Source organism: Epinephelus moara, chromosome 13 (assembly GCF_006386435.1).
Source record: "Epinephelus moara isolate mb chromosome 13, YSFRI_EMoa_1.0, whole genome shotgun sequence".
Lineage (NCBI taxonomy): Eukaryota > Metazoa > Chordata > Actinopteri > Perciformes > Serranidae > Epinephelus > Epinephelus moara.
The window spans coordinates 25012331-25034379 of NC_065518.1; the positions used below are offsets into that span (position 1 = coordinate 25012331).

The window sequence follows — 22049 nt, forward strand, 5'->3', positions numbered from 1 at the left end:
TTTCTGAAATGGACCCCAGGTGATGGATCGAGGAGCCGACATGTAGTTGAAAGGATAATACACACAAGGCAGCGTGTGGCATCTAACAGATAGTCTCTGAGCTGCAGGGGGCAACTGGCAAGCAGGTGGGAACACTCACGCTGAAACGCCGTCATGGGAAAACACCACACAGATACAGGCAGACTGGAACCAGAGACACTTAGGCAGAACTTGTGGTCGGGGACAGAAGGCTGGTGAGTTTGGTAATGGGAGATCAGGCAGGTAAGGAGTGCTGGAAAGTCTTGCATGTGGGCGAAGAACAATTTGGCAAAGTGTGTGTGTGCTCGAGAGCCTTAAATACCAGGCTGACTGGCTGATGAGCTGCAGCTGTGGAGGCAGGTGAGTGGAATGGGGCGATCAGGTGGGAGTGGCTGGCAGGTAGAGTGGAAAAACACTAGGGGAGCAGAATGTGAAAAAGGAGGATGACAGTAGGAAACACTTTTTTTTGTTAACACAGCTAACATTGCTAAAACGTTAGCGTTAAGAAGAAATCCAATATTCCTTTTTGTACCTCCCCAATTTCTGATTAGGTGGACTTGATAACCCTTGATATACATAACGTTATTCATCCTTACAACAGTAGATACTTTTCCCCTAACCTGATATGAAGTAATTTTGTTGTCACCTGTAAATATTTGATAAAATGTCAAAGTATGTCTTAATATTTATTAAAAAACAGCAGAGGACCTGTATATGAATGGGTGTTTGAACAACACACACACACACTGGCCATTTTATTAGTTCCACCTTGCTATTACCCGTTTGGATCACCTTTCGCCCTATGGATTCAACAAGGCACTAGAAACATTCCTCCAAGATTTTGGTCCATAACATTTCTGCAGATTTGTCAGATGCACATCTGCAATGCAAATCTCTCATTCCACCACATCCCAGAGGTGCTCTATTGAGATCTGGTGACTGCTCGGGTGATTTGAGGACAGTAAACTCATCGTCATGTTCAAGAAACCAGTCTGAGATGAATTAAGCTTTGTGACATAGCGAATTAACATGCTGGCAGCAGCCATAAGAAGTTGGGTACTCAATCGGTAGGGTGCAAAGTGTGCCAAGACAATACCTCCCACACCATTAAACTACCAGCAGCAGCAGCAGCCTGAACAAGGCAGGATGCATCCAAGCTTTCAAAGTCTGACCCTAGCCTCTACATCTGAATGTTACAGCAGAGATGAGACTCATCAGACCAGGCAACGTTTCTACAAATTTCTTTTGTTCAATTTTGGTGAGCCTGTGCCCACTGAAGCCTCAGTTTCCTGTTGTTATCTGACAGGAGTGGCACCCAGTGTGGTTATCTGATCTGCTTCAAAGTTCCATGTGTGGTGCGTTCAGTGACAGCTCGGTGCACTGGCACCAGGGTCAGGGCTGTGGCAGGTGGCGGGACAGTGGCAGCTAAGCGGCAACTCATTCAGCACCATGTGTGAATCTGCAGAGCTGAGCAACACCACAGTGCCAGCCTGTTAAGAGACGCCTCAAACGATTTACAGTCAGCTAGGGCGGGGCCAAATTTTCGCTCCGTCAGGATAGTAGTGAGTCACCACAGCTCAGCAGCCCTAAGTCTTTTTTAGATTTTTGCTGAGCCACTTCTTCCAAGGGTTTTTTCTTCTTTTTTTTTTTTTTCATTTTTAAAAATGTATTTAATGACTTCCGCCAAGGAGGTCATGATTTTGTCCGTTTTGAAATAGAGAGGGACAAAATTTCACTATTACAATAACTTTTATAGTAATTTATTACAGCTACAAAAAAACAAAACAACATAAATTACACGTAGACTACCTTTAAAAAAGCATAGTGACACTGACGGTTAAGTGGTGGAAATATTAAAATGTTAAATAAATAATACTTTTTAAAAAATCTGAAAATATTATGCAAAAAAAAGAAGTTGTAATAAATGATTTTTAAAAAATGACCATTTGTGTTTATTGGACTTCATGTGGCTGAATTTACAGAGCACTCAGACAGTGTTTCATGACAGTGTGTTATCTATAAAGGCACGCTGCTGTTATCTCCAGCAGTGCCCCCTCCACCCTTGGCACCCATGTCCAGCTTCACATATGTTTTGATCAAAATTAAAGACTACGTGAGGGAGAGACACCCTCTCCTTGATATGAAATACATTTATGGCCAGACCCAAAAATGCTTAATTAAAAAAATGAATAAAAAAATGGAGAAAAAAATAACTACACTACACACTATACTACTAAGGGAATTATTAATAGAGTGCACGTGGCATGCTAGGAAGTGGAAATAAAGGTTTATCACATTATTATTATTATTATTATCATGTTTTCAATTTCTGTTTTTACTTATTTATTTAGGACTATTATTACAAATGCAGAATGTGCACGTATGCATTCATTTGATTCCTTGTAAGGATTATTCTTAAACGACCCCTAATTTTTCTTGCGTGTTAAACTGTGTGAGTTAAATGAAATGGACAAAATCAACATAAATTGTATTAAATATTTTGGAATGAATTAACCGTCACTTTCCAAATAAATTCAGTTTTCATTTTTTGCCCTAATTTTTCTCCTAATTATATCTGACCTTACTACTTATTCATTTTTAAAACGTATTTATAAATAAACACAACATTATGAATAATGTGATGATAATTTAACTCTTTATCATTAATTGTGTTGACTTTAATCTAGAACCACTCCTGCTGTGTTGTTCAGGCCTACGATTAAATAGCTAATACACTTCAAAAAATAAGCCTGTCAACGGAAAATCCTCACTATGTACAAAAACTGGACGTTTCTTGTGTGTCGAGAAGCCTCTGTAGACCATGTTTTACATAATTGTGTATTTATTTCACCTTTATTTATCCAGGAAGTCCCACTGAAATTGAAAATCTCCTGTACAAGAGAGACCTGGCCGAGGTAGTAGCCAATCAGAACACATTTAAAATGCAACAAATATAACCTGTAACACAAAAATCCACAATGAAACAACTATTCAAACACAGTGGCCTCTTAAGGACACAAGCACATGTCTCTGTCACCACATTCTTTATGATGCCCTAATTTTAGATCTTTTTGGAGATTGTTCTATGTCCAAGGTGCACAGTAGGAAAATGCAGTTTTCCCCAGATCTGTTCAGTGGGTACATTAAAAAGCAACCACTTAAAGGAGTTGGTAACTACCAGAGCTGACACACAGCAGGCTGCAGAGGTAGGCTCCTGTGACCTGAGATGCCCTCTTCGAGTCAAGGGGGGAACCTGAAGGGACTTACGCACGTTACAAGCAAAATTAACATACTCTGGCAGCTGACGCCCACGATGCGACCAGCTGATACCACCTCTCGGGCTGGCACCGGGCCACCGGAGGCACTATCAGGCTTGGAGGAAGGGTCTGATAGGGGGCTTGGCATCAGCCCCCGTGGGTGTGCCCCCCGGGCTAACTGTATTTAAATAGCGGTCCAGAGAGAGGGTGAGCGAACCAAGCCACCATGAGTTTGAACGATAAGGACAAGGCTGCCGTCAAGGCCTTCTGGGCAAAAATTTCCAAGTCAGCTGATGTTATCGGCGCTAATGCCTTGGGCAGGTAAGTATCTATTTACCTTGTTACTATTGGAGGTACTTTGATGACGTGCTTTTATTTCATTGGCGAAATACTGGAAGGACAAAATTTCACGCCTGGTGCAACCAAATCAGGAGCGCAGCCTGTGATATTGGCTCACCTAGGCGCACTAGCATGGGGATATTGTCCGTTTTTAGTCATTTATTTAATTTGAGAACTGTAAGGTGTTACAAAGTCACTCACCAGTGACACTGAACTGAAACAACATGCGCCAGGTTTGTTTTACGCGCAGCTCTCCGACATACCCGCCTCTTACCGCCCTCTCCACCTCCACAGGATGCTCACGGTCTACCCGCAAACCAAGACCTACTTCTCCCACTGGCCAGACCTTGCTCCCGGCTCTGCCTCAGTGAAGGCCCACGGAAAGAAGGTGATGGGTGGCATTGGTCTGGCTGTGGCCAAAATCGACGACCTGCTTGGTGGCCTGCTGGAACTCAGCGAGCAGCACGCCTTCCAGCTGAGAGTGGATCCCTCCAACTTCAAGGTGAGACAGGGTTCATTAACATCATGCATTATGAGATTACGTTCTAGTAGTTCCTTTCACGTTATACCGAAGTTAGGATGACTTGTGCGTACTTTCACGCACGATTAGAGCTTCATTTGCGCACAAATTACGCATTTGTGCTGTGCATAAAACATCTAAATCTGATAAAAGAACGAGAATAAGCATCATATGAGATGATATATGTGCTGAGGTTATGTTCTAGTAGTTCGTTTACCATTATACCGAGGTTAGGATGCCTACTTTTACGCACGGATAGAGCTTTATTTAGGTATCATTTACGCATTTATGTTGTAACTTACAACTGTTTCTTTGTGTGACCCGCAGATCCTGTCTCACTGCATTCTCGTGGAGCTGGCCACCACCTTCCCCAGTGAATTCACCCCGGAGGCCCACGTCTCTTATGACAAATTCCTGAGCAGCGTGGCCCTGGCTCTCTCTGAGAGATACCGCTAAACTGTCCGCAGTGTGGGATGCGATCTGTCACAGGAAACCATGTAACTCATGGTGCAAAATTATGAAATAAATTGCATACTTCCCAAACGTGATCTTGTGTCTTTCATGTCTCCAGGAATGTGTTTTCACTTCATACTGTACACGCACCAGCAACAATAATACATCTACAGGCGTTCATGTTTTATGGGCAGGGGGACGAATAAAGAAATCACATGCGTGTTTTGTTCTTTATTTCATAGTGAAAAATCCACACAGTCACACAGTTTGACATGGGAGAAAAAAAAAGTACGGCATCAAAGTCATTATGACATGAGCCAGGAGTACCTACTGATATGGTGAGACAGAACAATGCTTATAGGTGTATTGTCGTGGTCATAAACACACAATAGAGGCTGTTATCACTTCATAACGACTCGTAACTTTTCGTCACCCAGAACGAGCCTGAAAAAGAAGACAGACATTGTAAACTTTATCAGCCGTGACATTTTATTTATTAATTTAATTCTTTCAATCATATCTGACTTCTCTCACCTGAGCAAAGCAGCGGCCACCAGGCCACCCCCGATGGGCCCCACCCAGTAAACCCAGTGGTAGATCCAGTAGTTGGTCATCACAGCTGGACCGAAAGCTCTGGCAGGGTTCAGACACGTTCCTGATATGTCACCCCTGCACCAAGACAAAAAAAGTTTAATTATTACTGCAATTTTTCCCCCCAATTTATTATTTATTTTTAAAATCTAAAAAATATCTGAGGTGATACAATTGTAGGAGCAAACATGATAAAGAGTTCATCATATAATTCATCATTTTGTTGGTTTGTTATACATTTTTTTCAAAGTGAATAAATGGTAAGGTCGGATATATTTATACAAAAAAAATAAGGGCAAAAAATAATAATAACAGTAAAAACTGAATTTATTTTGCTATATGGACTTGCAAGCTATTTATTCCATAAATTAAAGTGCTGGTTAATTCATTCTGAAATAATTATTTAGATAATGAGTTTCAATTAATAATTTTAAAACAGCTTTGTTTTGAAATATTTTTTTAGCTTAGGAAATTTGCATAAATGAATGCTGAATAAAGGTTATTATTTATTTGGTTTTTGGACAGTTTTAATGTCTTTTATGTTTTTGGTTGTAGTCCCCATAAGTGTAGATTTCACAAGGGGACGTGCATTTTTGGAAATGGAAATAAAAAACATTTAAATAGCAGAGGATTTCTATTCTGAAATAAAATGATGCAGAAAATGGTGCAGAAAACTTCACTAAGAATGCAGGAAAATAATGTTTTTCACACTTAAAATTTCCCAGCAAAGGACCCCCAAACTCCCAGCTTCATACATGTCCCCCCAAATGTTGAAACAAAACCTACACCCTTGGCTGTCCCACCAAAAACATGCAAAAAATCTCCGTATTCAGTGTTAAAGAAACTTCAAATGTTTGTCTTAGTAAATAAAAAATGTTGGTGTTTGTCATTTTTTTGTAAAAAAAACAAAACAAAAAAAAACAATTCTCACTATTTAATTTTGGTAAACTTAATTTTTTAAAACCTGTCACACTGTAAAGTTGGATCATTCAAGTGAAAGCAGCAACTGACAGAAGAGTGGGTGACTTTTAGACCTTATTCTGTGTAAATGTTTAACACGGTGCAGACACCATAACCTGTTAACACACATTATGGTATCACCCTTTTATCTCACCCTGCCAGGACATTGATGATGACGGTGCAGCCCACCAGGAACGGAGCCAGTGGAGTTTTCGTCTTGCCGTTGACTGCCACCAGCAGCACCACCATGGTGATCAAGCAGGTCATAGCCACCTCCCCAAAGACGGCTCCAGTCAGCTGACTCTCTGACTTGAGTATATCAAAGGCTGCCCCTGTGGCGTTGTAGTATCGGTCTGCAGGGGTCATGATCTATAAAATGTGTTAGTAAAGATTTAATTTATTAGATTACATGTTTAAGAGGTGCAGAAAGAGCTGGAACATGCATCCTTTTATAATATTGTACTCTTTCAACTGACCTTGGCCATCCCAGCTCCCAGCACTCCTCCGATCAGCTGGCTGACCAGGTAGGGACCCACCATCATCAGCTCCATGCCTCCACACAGGTAGATGGCAATAGTGAATGGAGGGTTGAAATGGGAGCCACTAAAAGAAGAGAAGCAGCAGAGAAAAGCTGAGCTCAGATGGCAAACTGTTTCTGTCTTTTTAGCCATTCCAGTTCTTTAAACCTTTACCTGATATTATCCATGACGGCCACCAGAATCGCCACAGCCAGTCCGTGCACCAGGGCCGGCTGCAGACGTCCAGCTGCGGGCACGTTCTCGATGACGGACACGCAGCCGATGAAAACGAAGAACATGGTCCCCACTATCTCGGCAAGGCAGGGCTGAAGCAGAGTCTCATATTTGTTTGGAGGTCTGGGCGCCGGTGGCTTCTTGGTCCCCTTCTCCATCAGAGTAGAGTCTGTGTCTTCCATGTCCATGTTCTCAACTCCCATCTCTGCTTGTTTTTATTACTGCCTGGAAGAGACTGCTGTTTCGGGAGGGTTCTCACAGATACTCTGCACCTCCAGCACTTATGTGTGACCCAGCGTCCGGAGCACTGCAAGGTGCTGTGGTTATTTATAAACATCTCCAGCAGCTGGCACACTGAACTGGAGTTGCGTCACAGGTCATAAAACATCAAAGGTGAAGGATATTCATCAATACAACACCTCCCCTCATGGACTCAGGTGGGGTGAGTCCAGTCTTCGAAGGAGTCCTCAGAGTGACCTTTTATAAGAGAGGTGATAACGCTCAAAACAAAACATAAGCTGTTTGAGGTTGACCTCGGTCAGTGGGATCAGATGAGTGCAAGTTATTCATCATCATCATCATCATTAGATGCAGGGATACACAGACTTACAGTATCAGATAATGGCTTAGTCTCTTCATGCACTCTACACTCTGTACACCTATAGAGATGAACATAAGATAACATAAGATAATATGAGACTGAGTTACACTGGATAAGGTAGGTACATTTCAAAGCACTGTACATAAGTATCATTTTGAGATAACTGCATGTTTCCATGTGATGCTACTTACTGTACTACCATAAAGCAGAGGTGGGATTAAATCATTGTTTTGCAAGTCATAAGTAAATCAAAAGTCTTTGCACTTAAGTCCAAAGTCAATTCCCAAGGCAGGACCAACAAGTTCACGTCCTAAACTTTGAGGTCCGAGTCCTAAACAAGTCATAATGCACTCTCCTCAAATGTAATATCAGTATCAATTGGCATTTATTTGTCAAAACAAGTTTGTTAAATGGTGCTTTCACACCTGCCCTGTTTGGTTTGATTCAATCCAAGTCAATTTTCTATTGTTTCCTAAGTGTGGTTTGTTTGGGCAGGTGTGAACTTGCACTTGGGTACGCACCAAAACAACCACACCGAGACGTTCTTGAAGAGGTTGTCTTGGTCCAGTTACAAACAAACTCTGTTGTGGTTTGTTTGTGGTGAGAACGTGTTCTGACCTTGATCCGAACCAGCTGCAGTCACATTACACATTGTTTGGGTTAAACATGAGCATGTTACAGTCCTGGAGGATTATTAATGTGCACCTCCTCCTGTACTGCCTTAATATGCACATTCAGCACATCCAGTGCATCAAAACATTGTTTTCTAGTTGGAGCCGCACCTCGTTTTCAAACGGTATGGTTTGACTAAAATGAACAAGTAGGCCCTTCAATGGACCCGCTGCAGTTTGCCTACCAGCCTGGCACTGGGGTGGACGACGCCGTCATCTTCCTCCTGCATAGAGCTCTTTCTCACCTGGAGAAGCCCGGAAGCTCTTTGAGAATCATGTTCTTTGACTTCTCCAGTGCTTTCAACACCATACAGCCTATGCTTCTGAGGGACAAACTGGAGCACATAGGGGTGGCTAATCACCTCACATCCTGGATCCTGGACTACCTCACGGACCGGCCGCAGTATGTCAGGACCCAGGATTGTGTATCGTACTTGGTTGTCTGCAGTAATGGGGCCCCGCAGGGGACGGTGCTGGCACCGTTCTGCTTCACCCTCTACACTGCAGACTCTTCATACGACACCCCCACCTGTCATCTGCAGAAGTTCTCCGACGACTCTGCCATAGTCGGCCTCATTACAGATGGGGACGACAGGGAGTACAGAGAACTGAACCAGGTCTTTGTGGACTGGTGCCTGAGGATCAACACGGGGAAAACCAAAGAGCTGGTGGTGGATTTCCGCAGGTGCAGACTCCTCCCCCCAACACCGGTGAACATCCAGGGAAAGGACATTGAGATGGTGACATCTTATAAGTACCTAGGTGTTCATCTTAACAATAAACTGGACTGGACTAATCACATAACAACACTGTACAGGAAAAGCCAAAGCAGACTCTACCTGCTGAGGCGGCTCAGGTCTTTTGGAGTGCAGGGGGTGCTCCTGAAGACCTTCTTTGACACTGTGGTGGCATCAGCCATCTTCTACGGAGTGGTGTGCTGGGGCAGCAGCGTCTCGGCTGCAGATAGGAAGAGACTGGACAAGCTGATCAAGAAGGCCAGCTCTGTCCTGGGATGCTCTCTGGACTCTGTGCAGGTGGTGGGAGAAAGGACTCGGAGGACTAACGACTCCCACCCCCTGCAGGAGGAGATAAAAGCTCTGGAGAGATCCTTCAGCGATAGACTGATTCACCCAAAGCGTGTGAAGGAACGCTATCGCAGGTCCTTCCTGCCTGCTGCTGTCAGGCTACATAACCAGCACTGCTCACAGTAAACTGCACCATGGACACTTTAGGGACACCATAATAAGCATTACTGTCCCCTTTGTTGTTTTTACTTGCACATACAATTTTCACTTTGCACTAAATATGTTGACTACAATCCATTGCTCACTTTTTATCCACTGCTCATTATTATTATTATTATTATTATTATTATTATTTATTACTGTCTTTTTTGTACTTTTTTGCATGTCTAGTTTTTTAAGTTTTTAAGTTTTTAAATTTTGAAATCTTTAATCTGACTCTTTCCCCTTGACTGCTGTAACACTGGAATTTCTCAACTGTGGGATCAATAAAAGTGTATCTTATCTTATCTTATCTTATCTCCAACATTTTGTTTACTTACTGGATTTTTCTCACATGGAAATTCTGACCAATCAAGAGCAGCTTTCTCATGCAAGTCATTTTATCTGGTCCGCTTGTCAATACTGCCGTGAGAACATGAACCAACTCGAGGCAATTATACAACTTTGAAACAAAGTAGTCCCCTATTTAGACCAAAGCAAGCAAACTCTGGGTCTGAAAGCACCCAGAAAGTTACTTAGCTGTTAAACTAAGGTTAGCTAAGCATTAGCTCGCTAACTGTGGTAATATTAGTGTTGACTTGCTGTTCTTTGTGCAACTTCAAACGAACGAACTACATAGTTTTTGTACATGAACGTAGTTATCTTTGGTATCATTTGTAACAACTGGCATTCAGTAACATAACTTTAGCTCTTCATGATTCTCTCGTGCAGCCTGACTGGATGCTGTTGGATTGGTTTGAACAAAGTGGGTCTGGAGAAATGAATGTTGACTTGCTGTGAATGAGTTATGTTAACGGTAGTTGTTTTAGGAAATTAGGGGAAATGAATTGATTCATGGCACACTTTTTTAAATAACATACATTTTATACATATTTTATTCTTTGGGTTTTGGGGAAAGATATCAAGTATTTTCAAGTAAAAGGCTCAAGTTTAAGTGAAGTCACGAGTCATTTGTGTTCAAGTCCAAGTCGAGTTGCAAGTCTTTTTTGATTTTGTCAAGTCAAGTCTAAAGTCATCAAAGTTGTGACTTGAGTCCACATCTCTGCTATTCAAAAGGGAAACTATTTACTCCACTACAACTACAAATTAAGAGTCACTTTACAGATAAAGATTTTATATTATTGTCAAAGATTAAAACAAAAGTGCAGTGCCCAGGTTGGGCTCTGTGAAATTTTTTTGTCTGCCACTGTAATCTCCTGGCAAAATGAAGGTTCGATTAAGGGCAGAAAGGAAGTGCGTCAACCGTTGCGTAACCAAAAAAGGAAGAGAATAGGGCTGTTGTTTGTCCTGGCTGCGACTGGTTGCCATTTCCAGTTATCGACTGTGGAATCTGTGGTAGCTGCCAGACTCTGAGGAAAGCGGAAAGCAATTTGGCTGTCCTTGCGACAGCAGTGCCAATAATAATACCACTTGGCACACTGTTAGCGCTTCTAAAAAAGAGACACTTTCTTCTCAACTTCTGACATGGTTTTGTTTGAAGAACAGTTTAAGGCCCAAAGAGGTCATCCAAAAAAAGTCCAAAAATATACAGATTTGTGTAGCATAACTTTTTATTTTTTTATTTACTCCCATAGACCATTTATCATCTCATGACCCCACAGATTTATTACCGCAGCACTAAACCGTTTAAGTCCTGGGTCTTCGACCTCTGTATTGTCCGGGGCTGTCAGTGAGTCATCAGCTGTTCTACAGTTGATTTACAATCAACCAATAGCACAGTGACACACCTCCTCCGTTAGCCTATCATCTTACTGCTTCTCGTTCCAAATATGGTTCTTTTTCTGCCTGTAGTTTTTTCATGCTGTGCGCACCCTCCACCTCCCCATCACTGCCTAGTCTTCTTGGATTCATCAGCCTCATCCGCCTTATCAGCCTTCAGCCAAAGAGTCATCAGCTGCCACCACCTCTACCAGCGTCTCAACTCCATGGGGGGATTTATCACACTGCCTCTGATGTCCCCCTGTCACAAAAAGTTTCCATTTAGTGTCTAAGTGCCAAAGACCTCTGCTAAATCTTAATTAGCACAAATAATCTGTCAACCTGAACACCAATATTCTGCATTAAACGTCATCTTTACTACATTCATCCATCTCTCCTGATTGGAATAATGTTACAATAAAACACTCACTGGGACCATTTATCCTCAGAGTTAGTTATTTTACCTTTGATTAAGTACCTTTCCATTATAATACTACATTTTAAATCTAGTATTTTTACATAGCTACACACAGACGATTACTCACATAAAGTACTTAAGTGCTCAGTAAAGCACTGACTATTTAGTGACTGGTGACAAATGCAGATGTTTACGTACAGGGCACGAGTCTCTACCGAATAGCTTGATGTGTATTAAAATGACATGATCATCATCAGAGGTAGAGCAGGTCGTCCACTAATTGGAAGATCGGCGGTTCGAACCCTGGCTCCTCCAGTCCGCATATCAAAGTATCCTTGGGCAAGATACTGAACCCGAAATCACTCCTGATGGCTGTTCCATCAGTGTGAATGGTTACTAAGGAGAAGATGGCACTGTGTATGGTAGCCTCGGCCACCAGTGTGTGACTGTGCGAATGGGTTAATGTGACATGTATGACATGTAGTGTTACAGTGCTTTGAGTGACTGGAAGACCAGAAAAGCGCTGTACAAGTGCAGTCCATTTACCGTATGCTATGGCCTTGACAGTCACCAGATATCAACCTAATTGTACACATATAGGACATTTGGACCAAACTGCCGCTGCCTTCATCAACACACCAAGCGGTGATGGAATTTGAAATTGGAATTACAATTCATAGGTATTTTCGACCTACTTTACTCCTTCTTATCAGGATTTTTTTGTCTTTACTTGAGTCTGTCTAGTCCTAAAAAGAAAAGAGCGAAAAAATCTGCCAGTGCAGCAAAAATATTTGTCATATTATTCACATATCTTAAGTGCTAATACCCTGAAAGAAATGCCATTATGAAATTGAAAGGTTATTAAACTGTCCAACCTATAGTCAAAATCAGCTTCAGCTCAACCAACTATGAAAGTAAAAGGCAATTTACACATTAATGCATCATTAAAAATAACCTTATACAGAGTCATATTTCTGCATGAGTACTTTTACTTCTTCTACATTTTCACTGGTAACACTTAACTGAGCTTTAAAAGCAGGACTAGTATTTTGAAAGTATTTTTACTTTCAGGTCGGCTACTTTCACTTAAATAAAGTATCTTCTTCCACCAGTGACACCACAGAGATAAGAGATTATCTTCTTCAAGATGGGTGTTCATCGCTCTGGAGGCTTGTAGTGGCCCAACACCTTATTTTATGTGGTTCTTTAATGTGTCACCCATCTGTATTTAACTGTGTGCCTTTATATTCAAATCCATGAATATCTATGTATTGCAGACCTTTGATGAGCTGAAGGTATATTGTTTGATTGCTGTTTCATCACTGTATGCATTTCATCATACCTCTTTAAAAAATAAAAAATAAAGGTTGTATGCAGTTTCCATGTGTGACTGCAAAGGATTGACAGGTTTGCAGGTTTCAGAAAGCTTTTCATTCTAACTTACTGCTTTGTTTCAGTTGATCTAAGGTCACCAGTTTATGATTCTAATCTAGCCTTATTGTAAAGTGCAGTGCCCTGTCCTTGTACCATCTTCTAAGTAATAAAGCTATCAAAGCATGGTTTTCCATTGAGGACTCTGACCCCAAACAATGAGCACAAAAAAACTGTTAATAAATAACAGAAAGTGTGATCATTTGTATGAAATCATAGGTATGGAATTTATTATGAAATGTCTCTCAACTTTTTTCCAGCAGTAATCGAGCATGTAAGGTCCAATTAAGGAGTAGCTATCAGATCCCTATCACATCATCAAACACTTTATTGAATCTTGAAATACAAACATGTCACTAAGTCGGTGCCAACAATAACAGCCAGGTCAAGGACAAATACCTTTGCACACATTTTGCTGACAAATTTAAATATTACAGTTTGATTCTTGAGTAATGCATGAACGAACAAATGGAAACGCTGTCCTCGAGTCAGTCTTGAAGTCCTCTCTGTCTTCCTCTTTAATAAATTACACTTTCACTTCAACACAACGCGGGTCTTCTGGTCACCGAACAGCAACCTGCAAAAGAATGATACTTCAATTATGGTCATTCACAACAGCAGGGAGTGTGACATAATATGTTAAAAATGTGGATGATTAATGGACAGGTCTATCAGGCACAGGCCCAGGGACCCAAGTGATCGGTCCTGCCCCTTGTACCCCTCCAAAAATTGTAAAATTTCACTGGAAAAAGACACTAAACAACTGCAAGATGCAAAATAACTATAAAAAGATGCAAAAAAAACTATAAAGAGACACAAAATGCCACAAAACAATAACAAAAAAAGATGCAAAACGACTACAAAAGATGCAAAATGACTCAAAAGAAACTTAAAATGCCCACATACAAATGTAAGATAACTACAAACAGATGCACAAAATCTCCACAAAAAGAAGAAAAACACTTCCATATATACACAAAACAGCCATACAGGCACACAGTGTTGCAAAAAACACTACAAAAAGATGCAAAACAACTACAAAGAGACTCAAAATGTCCACTAAAATAAAGACAACCACAAAGACACACAAAATGTCCACAACTGTTTAAGTCACTTTAAGTCTGGTGGTCTTTTGCATGTCAATACTCAGGGGACGATGGTCTAAGAAGCATATTCAATGGCTAGTAACTGCTTGACCAAACTTAAACCAACAAGTAGGGTGGAGGTCAGACTGTAATAAAGCTCATTGGGTGGAGCTACAGGAGCACACTTTCTTGGCTCTGTGTAAAGTCCAGTGGAAAAAGGAGGTGGAAGGTCACGACTGTGATAACCTTCTTACTAAGAATTATCTATTCAGCAACAGAACTGTCCAGTTTAATCCAGTCCCTCATCTTTACTTCACCTACATAAGATACACTGCTGACCTTTGAGCATCATGTGTGGCGTATCATCCAATCAGCTAACCAACTTCACCACAGTCTCTTTCAGCCATGCATGTTGCTCCTGCCAAACATTAAGTCTGTTCTCCTCTCTGCTGCTGTCAGCTGTCATTTAAAGTGGAATCGTCGCACCCTCCTCCACCCCTTTACCTCCAGTCACCTTATCCAGAGCCCAGGACAAGCTCAGCAAAAGCCCACTCCTCTTCACATCCAGATCCTCAGCTCCCTCTTCATCTCATTACCATCTAAACTCCATAGCGGGGCTGCCCTAATCTGCTACATCTTTACCTTCAGTGCATTTCCCTCCTCATAAAACAGTTTGCAAAAGACTTATTAACTACTTGACAGCAGTCTTCATCTTCACTGCCTTTTCGGCACATTGATACATTTGCTGTAAATTACTGCCACCAACTGTCGATCAGTGGAATGGCATGAAACCACTGGAAGGATGTGAATCAAGCCATCCACAAAACAGGGACCAACTTGTGGAAAACATTGCTCCACAGTGCCTCTAGTGGTCAAACACTCAACAGGCTACCTTAAAGTTTCAACAACAGTTCCCTTGAAGTTTTATTACATTAAAAAATGAAGAAAAAAACAGTTAATAGTGACAGTACCACCACTACTGTGTACTCTTCTATACATACCTGGTGAAGCTGACAGTGAGCAGCGCACCACAAATGGGTCCAACCCAGTAGATCCAGTGATGGTTCCAGTGGTTGGCGACCGCTGCAGGGCCGAAGGCTCGGGCAGGGTTCATACAGGCCCCAGACACCGTCCCTCTGAAACAACAACCAGCACAAACCCACACTGTAAAACAGCAGTATGGTTTTCATTTTGGAAGCAGCTGATACCTTTTCAGCGACAGAGACACTCAAAATCGAAGTCATGCAGTAGAGATTTTTTAATGTGGTTTTAATGCACCATAAAATTTCAAATTCTGCCCACGATTTTTTTTCAAATGAGGAATATCAAAATCATCCCTGGACAGTAAATATATATAGATTAAACATTAAACTGAAAGTCAATCAGCCCGACAAAGTTAATAACTCAAAACAATAATGAACCTTGACCTCCATATGATAACTGACAACACTAAACAATAATAATAATAAAAGTGTGGCGTAGGCTTGTGGCCAGGGTTGTCGCTATCACTGAGGGCATTGTGCTCATGTCATCTGTATCTTGATTTCTATCTAGATAATATTCATGCTGAGACATGAATGAGGTAATGGTGATGCTGTGGATGACTTATCTTCTGAGACTCTTACCCAGCAAATATGTTGGCTGTGACGGTGAGGCCGATGCAGAAACCAGCCCACGGTGAGCGGGTTTGGCTGTTGACGGCCCCCATGCACACCACCGTGGTGAGGAACAGGGTCATCGTCATCTCTGCTAGAGTGGTTTTAGCCAGATCGTTGTTGGCGAGTTCAAAGGCTCCTCCGAGGGAAGCAGCATACACAGCAGAGGGGTAGATTGCCTGAATGTAGCACAAATTGAATATATATCATCCAGTGCATGATACATTTGACTGGAGTGAATAGATATTATGTATTTTCACCCTTTATTTTTTGCCTGACAAAGCATGCTAAGAAATCAAGAATAGGTGTTACTTGGATTAAAAGTTAGTATAGATTCCAGTCATTTGTTTTTTTAGTCACAATTTCAATAAAGGTTCATAATAATGATACAAATCTAAAAATTGCTGAGTCAAAATTGTGAGAGAAGTAGTCAAAAATTTAACTTCCTGAGTTAAAATGATGGGATATTAAGTCAAAAATGTAATGCACTAAGAAAGTGAAAAAAATGAACTGATTTTAAAGGAATACTTCACCCACAAAATGATCATTTGTATATCAATTACTCACCCCATGTTAAGTTGAATTTGTGAAGAAAATGTTTTCTTGCATGCCTTCGGTGAACAAAGAATCCAAAAACTGAGAAAATTCTTGATAAATTGGAGTGAAAAGGGGCCGTTTTTAACTACAGCAAAACTTTATCGAAACATGTTCAGAAATCTCAAACAAATTGTGCAGTATAATCCAAGTCTCATATATCTGGTCGAGTGCTCAGTACTTTCCAGACGGCCCTTTTTCAACAGGGAGCTGGACTGAAAAGTGAAATTTATCAACGCTCTCTTCAAAGCCAGACTCCATTGACAAAAACAGTCATTTTACCTGGCTGAACATGGGAGCTGCTGATCAGCAACTGCCTCGATCTGTAGCTGGATTGTGTCACTAAGCGTTTAAAACATCAAAGTCATGCAATAACATAGACAAACTAATAAATCGAGGTAGCAATAGATTAGCAGCTCCTGTGTTCAACGAGGTAAAAAGAGAGCAGGGATAAATTTCACTTTTACTTCCGTTCCCCGTCAGAGAGGGCCGTCTGGAAAGAACTGAGCATACGACTGGACAGGAGGAGGATGGAGTTGTGTGAGAATTTGTAAACGGATATTTTGAAATAATTTTGCTGTTGTAAAAATCGGCCCCCTTTACTCTAATTCATCAAAAAAAATCTGTTTTTCAAATTTTAAGTCACAGTCACAGTAGGTGAGTAACTGATATACAAAGGATTATTTTGTGGGTGAAATATTTCTTCAAGTCAAAATCTTGAAATACTAAGGCAAGATTTTAAGATGTTATTACGAATTTTTCACTTAATATGCCAACATTAAGAGATAATAAGTCAACACTGCAACTCACTATTTAAAAAATATGGAATAGTAAGTCAAAATAATATCTTAACTTAGTATCTCATGATTTTTGCTTTAAAAGTCAAATAATCTTGACTATGAACGTTAACTTTTCTACATTGTATTATTATATTTTTTTCTTATCTTTTTTTAATGGGAAAGATGGATAACAACAAGTGTCATTCCCTTTTTTTTGTAAACAGAACAGGAACAATAAAAATTGTCTCTGCACTGAAAAGGAAAAAATAGTTATAAATTATGGAAGTATTATTAAGTATTAAGTGTGTACATAATCCGGTTGTAAGTAACCCCAAAGTAAGCTTGGTTAAAGAGAAAGAAGGAAAGGTAGATAGATAAAATAATCTAAGAAAAAAAAAAAAAAAAAAAAAGTAACTAATAAACAACAAATTAATCATTGAAATATATTTATACAAATAAATCACATTAAAAAACATTAAAATTAATAAAAAATAAAATAAGGGACAAGGACAGGATTATTGAGGGATTAAAGGAGTTTATAAAAGAATTCCATTTCCGAGGAGTTAACTAATCAGAAAAGCCTTTCACTGTTAAACGTATTTTTTCAAATTTAAGAAAGGACATAACATCCTTAAGCCACAGCGATATAGATGGTGATTTGGGAGATTGCCACAGGAGTAAAATGCCACATCTCGCCAAAAGAGAAGTAAGGGCTAATACTTCTGACTGTGAGGAGTTAATTTGGAGTTGTTCAGATGATACACTAAATATAGCAATAAAAGGATCCATTTTTATCTGGACTCCTAAAACCTTTCTTAAAACCATAAAAAAAGTCAGTCCAGAATTTATGTAGTCCGGGCAGGAAAAGAATATACGACTCTAATTACATGATGAGCCGTGGCATCTGTCACATTGGTCCACAATATTAGGATATATTTTAGATCTATTAGTCGAGATCTGCTGAAATGGACTCTGTGTAAAACCTTGAATTGTAGAAGCTGCAGCCTGGCACAAGGAGTAGTTGAGCGTACATTATGGACAAGTTTGGCCCACCATAGTTTTTTCTCACCTTGGTCAAACCAGCACCGACCATCCCTCCTAACATCTGAGCCATGACATAAGGCACCAGCAGGGGAAGCTCCATCCCTCCGCACAGGTAGACGCTCAGAGACACCGCAGGGTTAAAGTGCCCCCCACTGCAATAAACATAATGAACTTTAGTCTCACATGGTGTTATAAACAGATAATAATGACACCTATCCATTAGATATGAGATAAACACAACTTGCAGGTGATTCTTTGTATGTTTACTTATTTTGTTAGACTAAAAATCATAAGAAACTATTTGAAACTATATGTTTGTTCTACACATGCTGTTTGGAGGAGATTACGACCTTCCTAATATTATAAAAACAAAAAAATATTAGTCTGCTCCAAAAACACACTATCAAGAATTCAAAAGTCTTTACCTAATTTGCCCCAACACCATGATCAGCACTCCCAGAGCCAGTCCATGTGCCACAGCAGGCTGGATGACACCACTTGCATCCACATTCCCAATAACAGACGCACAGCCCACGAACACAAACAGACTCGTCCCAAACAGCTCAGCCAGGCAGGGCTGCGCATACTTCTCAAAGAAGTGCCTCTTCTTGTTTGTGTCGCCTCCAACAGCTGCCAGCTCTCCCGTCTCAGTTATGGTGAACACCTCTGTCTTGGTTTCTGTCCCTGACATATTGACTTGGGAAAAATATAAACAGCCTGTCTACCCTGTGCCACTTGTTCCACTGGTGGACCACAGCCTGCACTGGGTGGTCTGGTGAATGTACACTTATGTATAAGAGACCGTCTTAGGATGATCCATAAAGGACATACGCACATCCTTTTTTTCTACTCTAATGCTCCACCTTCCTGTGATTGTTTATACTCCCAAGACTGTTGGCAATCAGAAGATGCTCATAAAATTATTAACACTGTGTTGTTGAGAGATAAGGATGAGGGGTGTCAGCACAACACGTGCTTTGTTTAGTGATACCACATCTTTTAGTTCTGTATCAGGTGCATCATTTTAAAACAACTGATGAAGGTGTAAACTTTAGTTTTTTGTGTTAAATCTTCAATAACTGATTTTTTGGCCACTTTGGGAGCAGCACAAACAAACAATGAACATAACACTTACATTTACTTTTAAGTTGATATGACAAACACATTAGCAGCAGAAGAAGAAGCAATCAGAGATTTTACTTAAAGGGATACTTCGATCATTTTCAACCAGCTTTGTATCATAACAATGTGGGTAGTATGTGTAAATTAATGAACTGTGGTAAACATCCCTCTATCTAACTACTGCCTAGATCTCCCTGCTCCCCTCCAGTGTTGCCAACTCTTTTCCCATGAAAGTAGCTAGCAATAGCTTGAAAACTTACTAAAAAGTCACCAGATGGCGTCATGTGCTCATCTGCATATTAGCAATGTCATCGCACATTAGTAAAGGCATTAAAACTTCACTTAATTAGATACAATAGAAAATTCTTCAACAAAACATTTGAATGGCACGAGAGCTATGGTGGTTATGCTGTAGTACACTTTCTCAAGCTTTTAAATCCAGAGAGTGAGAGCGCCAATGTAACCATAGAAACTCATTACAACGGCAAGCACCGCCTCCTCATCTGTTCCGTGGATGTTTGAAGAGAACTGGATGCGGCATTGAACGCGGGGCCCTGTTCATTCCTATGAAAGTTGCGCAGTGTCACATGAAGCCAAAATGGATCAACTGCAGCGTATAAAAATTACCTGGATGATACAGGGATTATTAGCACTACTTCCGCTCTGCGCAGCCCATAGAGCGGGTGCACTGGAGACTTACAGTAGCCAAGTGTAGTCGAGCATCTAACTTCCGACAGTCAAACCACTAACTTCTGGTTTAGTGCTCTACTTACGTTTAAAGGGATGAAATAATTTAATCTTTGCAGGTTTTTGTGACGCTCCAAAAAAATGTATCTACTGTGAAGGAGCTATGTCATTAGTTTGATTAGTTTATTATTTTTGTTTTGTGTTGTTTTATTTTTATTTATTTATTTTTGTGGGTAAACACTAGGGGCACCAGACAGTAGGGGATATAGGTAGCCAGGTGTTAGAGGCAGGTGATGCACCGGGAAGGGGAAATGGTTTTTTACCAGCAGGACAAAGCAGAGAGGCAGCATGGTTTTTGAACATGTTTGTTTGCTGTTGAAAGCTGAAAATAAACCTTCTGAACGGAGCTACTGGCCTGGAAAATGAATTCTTTGACTGCCTGAGTAAGCCTAACTAACCTGGTGCATTTGTGGCCCTTTGTGAGTGGATTTTGAATTTTCTTAAATTTTGATATTTTTTGAAGGAGCTCTTATTTTTGTCTTTTTTGCCCTTTGAACAAATGGCCACAACATATTGATTTATGGACGTCAGGTAAGTAAATGGGAAATTTTTTTTTTGGGGGGGGGGGGGGGGGTGACAAGGCACCTTGTGACAGTGTAATCATAGCATAAATTTTAATAATAATTAGAAACGAGACCCCAAGATGGCGCCTATTCATTCCAATGGAGCTGCTCGTCTGGCGCATACTCCAAAAAAGTTTTCTAGCCTCCAGGTTTACTTGTGCAGTATGTGGATCATTGAATATGCACATAAGTATTTCTTCCACTGGCTTCGCCCGCAACTTCCTGCTTTGCTCATAGACTTTACATTGGGATGACGTCACAGAGTTTAAATTGCTTTTCTCAGCTTGAGGATTTTTTACAAATATAAAACCACTATGGCTAATAGTCATAATTGACCTTGTTTGCAGTTCGAGGTGTCCTGTCAACAGTTTTACAGCTATCTTTTTTTATAATAGTGGTCTATGGAGAAAAGCTTTATGGGCTGCAGGTTTTTTTTTTTTTTTTTAATTTCTGCAATACCGCGAGTGGCCACTGGGAAAAAATGGCTGCAAGGCTGAGCTGCTTTCCTGGGGGCCTGATTTACAGTGTTTGGCCACTACGAATATTAAGGCCCATTTCCACCGCAGGAACTTCGGGGTAATTTTATGGGGCTGGGGCCGTTGGTGCGTGTCTCCACCGCAGGAACCACCCCCAATGCATGAGAATGAATTACAGTATAATTCTTAATTCTCGGTGATAGCTTTGTCGCTAGTTGCCTTTTAAAAAACAGTTGCTAAGAGGGCCTGAAAAGTTGCTAAATTTATCCACTTTTTTTGAAACCGCAATTTTTTTAAGTCACTCAAATGCTTCAAAATTCATGTGTTGGGTATTTATTTACTGACGTATTTTATGTTGTAGAATAAAACTCTCTTAAGCTTGTGTAAACCACAGACCTTATTTCAGGACTCGAACCAAAAACCCATTCAAAAGGACTGTCACAATCTGAACAGACACATTAAGTTGTGGTCACATCTAAAGTTAGCTTATATTAGCAAAACGCTAGCTAGCTAGGTTAGCTAACATATAGCTACATAAAGAGGTGTTAGCCACATCTCAGATAATCATTATCAAATATATTTCTATAAATATGAGGCCAAGGTAGCAGGAATCCACTTTCACTATAAATACAATTTCACTATACATGAAGACATGATTAACCTTATAAATAACAAGATGTAACCCTTACCATTACCCTTTCCCTACCGTAACCGCCTCTCTTTTAGCCTAACACTTCAGAGCTAGCTAAATGCTAACTGTATGGAGGGCGAGTCACATAACTATTGGGCGCCCGTTTGGCTCGAGCCATGACCACAGGCACAAAGAGTGAAAGTGAATCAAGAGACAGACCCGCCCCCCTTTCTCTGTCAAACTCAAACCAAACAGCAAAATTGGGCAGTGCTGATCAAATATAAACCAAGATTATGATACTGTGTTGTCTATTTCCGGCCTAAAATGTATTAAGAAACATATTTTAGTGCCCTTTTAGCTGTAATAGCACAATTTCGTGAACAGGAAGTGGGTGCCATAC

General features: G+C 40.6%; 3 protein-coding genes across 3 annotated transcripts; 1 reads left to right on the forward strand and 2 right to left on the reverse strand.

Moving 5' to 3' along the window:
* Positions 1-3436: 3436 nt before the first annotated feature.
* On the forward strand, positions 3437-4682 carry hbae5 (hemoglobin, alpha embryonic 5). The gene is made up of 3 exons (XM_050060078.1): positions 3437-3596; positions 3909-4116; positions 4462-4682. The coding sequence occupies exons 1-3, from the start codon at positions 3502-3504 to the stop codon at positions 4588-4590; spliced, it is 432 nt and encodes a 143-aa protein (XP_049916035.1). The 5' UTR covers positions 3437-3501; the 3' UTR covers positions 4591-4682.
* A 123-nt stretch (positions 4683-4805) lies between these two features.
* LOC126399804 (aquaporin-8-like) lies at positions 4806-7562 on the reverse strand. The gene is made up of 5 exons (XM_050060077.1): positions 6831-7562; positions 6615-6741; positions 6293-6507; positions 5122-5256; positions 4806-5031 (listed from the first exon to the last, which is right to left on the reverse strand). Exons 1-5 carry the CDS (start codon positions 7091-7093, stop codon positions 4989-4991), a joined length of 783 nt encoding a protein of 260 aa, XP_049916034.1. The 5' UTR covers positions 7094-7562; the 3' UTR covers positions 4806-4988.
* A 5610-nt stretch (positions 7563-13172) lies between these two features.
* Positions 13173-21834, reverse strand: LOC126400295 (aquaporin-8-like). The gene is made up of 5 exons (XM_050060865.1): positions 18536-21834; positions 18136-18262; positions 15664-15872; positions 15040-15174; positions 13173-13530 (listed from the first exon to the last, which is right to left on the reverse strand). Exons 1-5 carry the CDS (start codon positions 18799-18801, stop codon positions 13488-13490), a joined length of 780 nt encoding a protein of 259 aa, XP_049916822.1. The 5' UTR covers positions 18802-21834; the 3' UTR covers positions 13173-13487.
* Positions 21835-22049: the final 215 nt, after the last annotated feature.

Coding starts and splice junctions, on each gene's coding strand:
- hbae5 (XM_050060078.1), top strand. CDS start 3,502: ATGAGTTTGAACGATAAGGACAAGGCTGCCGTCAAGGCCTTCTGGGCA. Junction 3,597..3,908: donor GGCGCTAATGCCTTGGGCAG/GTAAGTATCTAT, acceptor CCACCTCCACAG/GATGCTCACGGTCTACCCGC. Junction 4,117..4,461: donor TGGATCCCTCCAACTTCAAG/GTGAGACAGGGT, acceptor TGTGACCCGCAG/ATCCTGTCTCACTGCATTCT.
- LOC126399804 (XM_050060077.1), bottom strand. CDS start 7,093: ATGGGAGTTGAGAACATGGACATGGAAGACACAGACTCTACTCTGATG. Junction 6,742..6,830: donor GCCGTCATGGATAATATCAG/GTAAAGGTTTAA, acceptor CTCTTCTTTTAG/TGGCTCCCATTTCAACCCTC. Junction 6,508..6,614: donor TGGGAGCTGGGATGGCCAAG/GTCAGTTGAAAG, acceptor CACATTTTATAG/ATCATGACCCCTGCAGACCG.
- LOC126400295 (XM_050060865.1), bottom strand. CDS start 18,801: ATGTCAGGGACAGAAACCAAGACAGAGGTGTTCACCATAACTGAGACG. Junction 15,873..18,135: donor TCGGTGCTGGTTTGACCAAG/GTGAGAAAAAAC, acceptor TGCTACATTCAG/GCAATCTACCCCTCTGCTGT. Junction 15,175..15,663: donor ACAGCCAACATATTTGCTGG/GTAAGAGTCTCA, acceptor TTGTTGTTTCAG/AGGGACGGTGTCTGGGGCCT.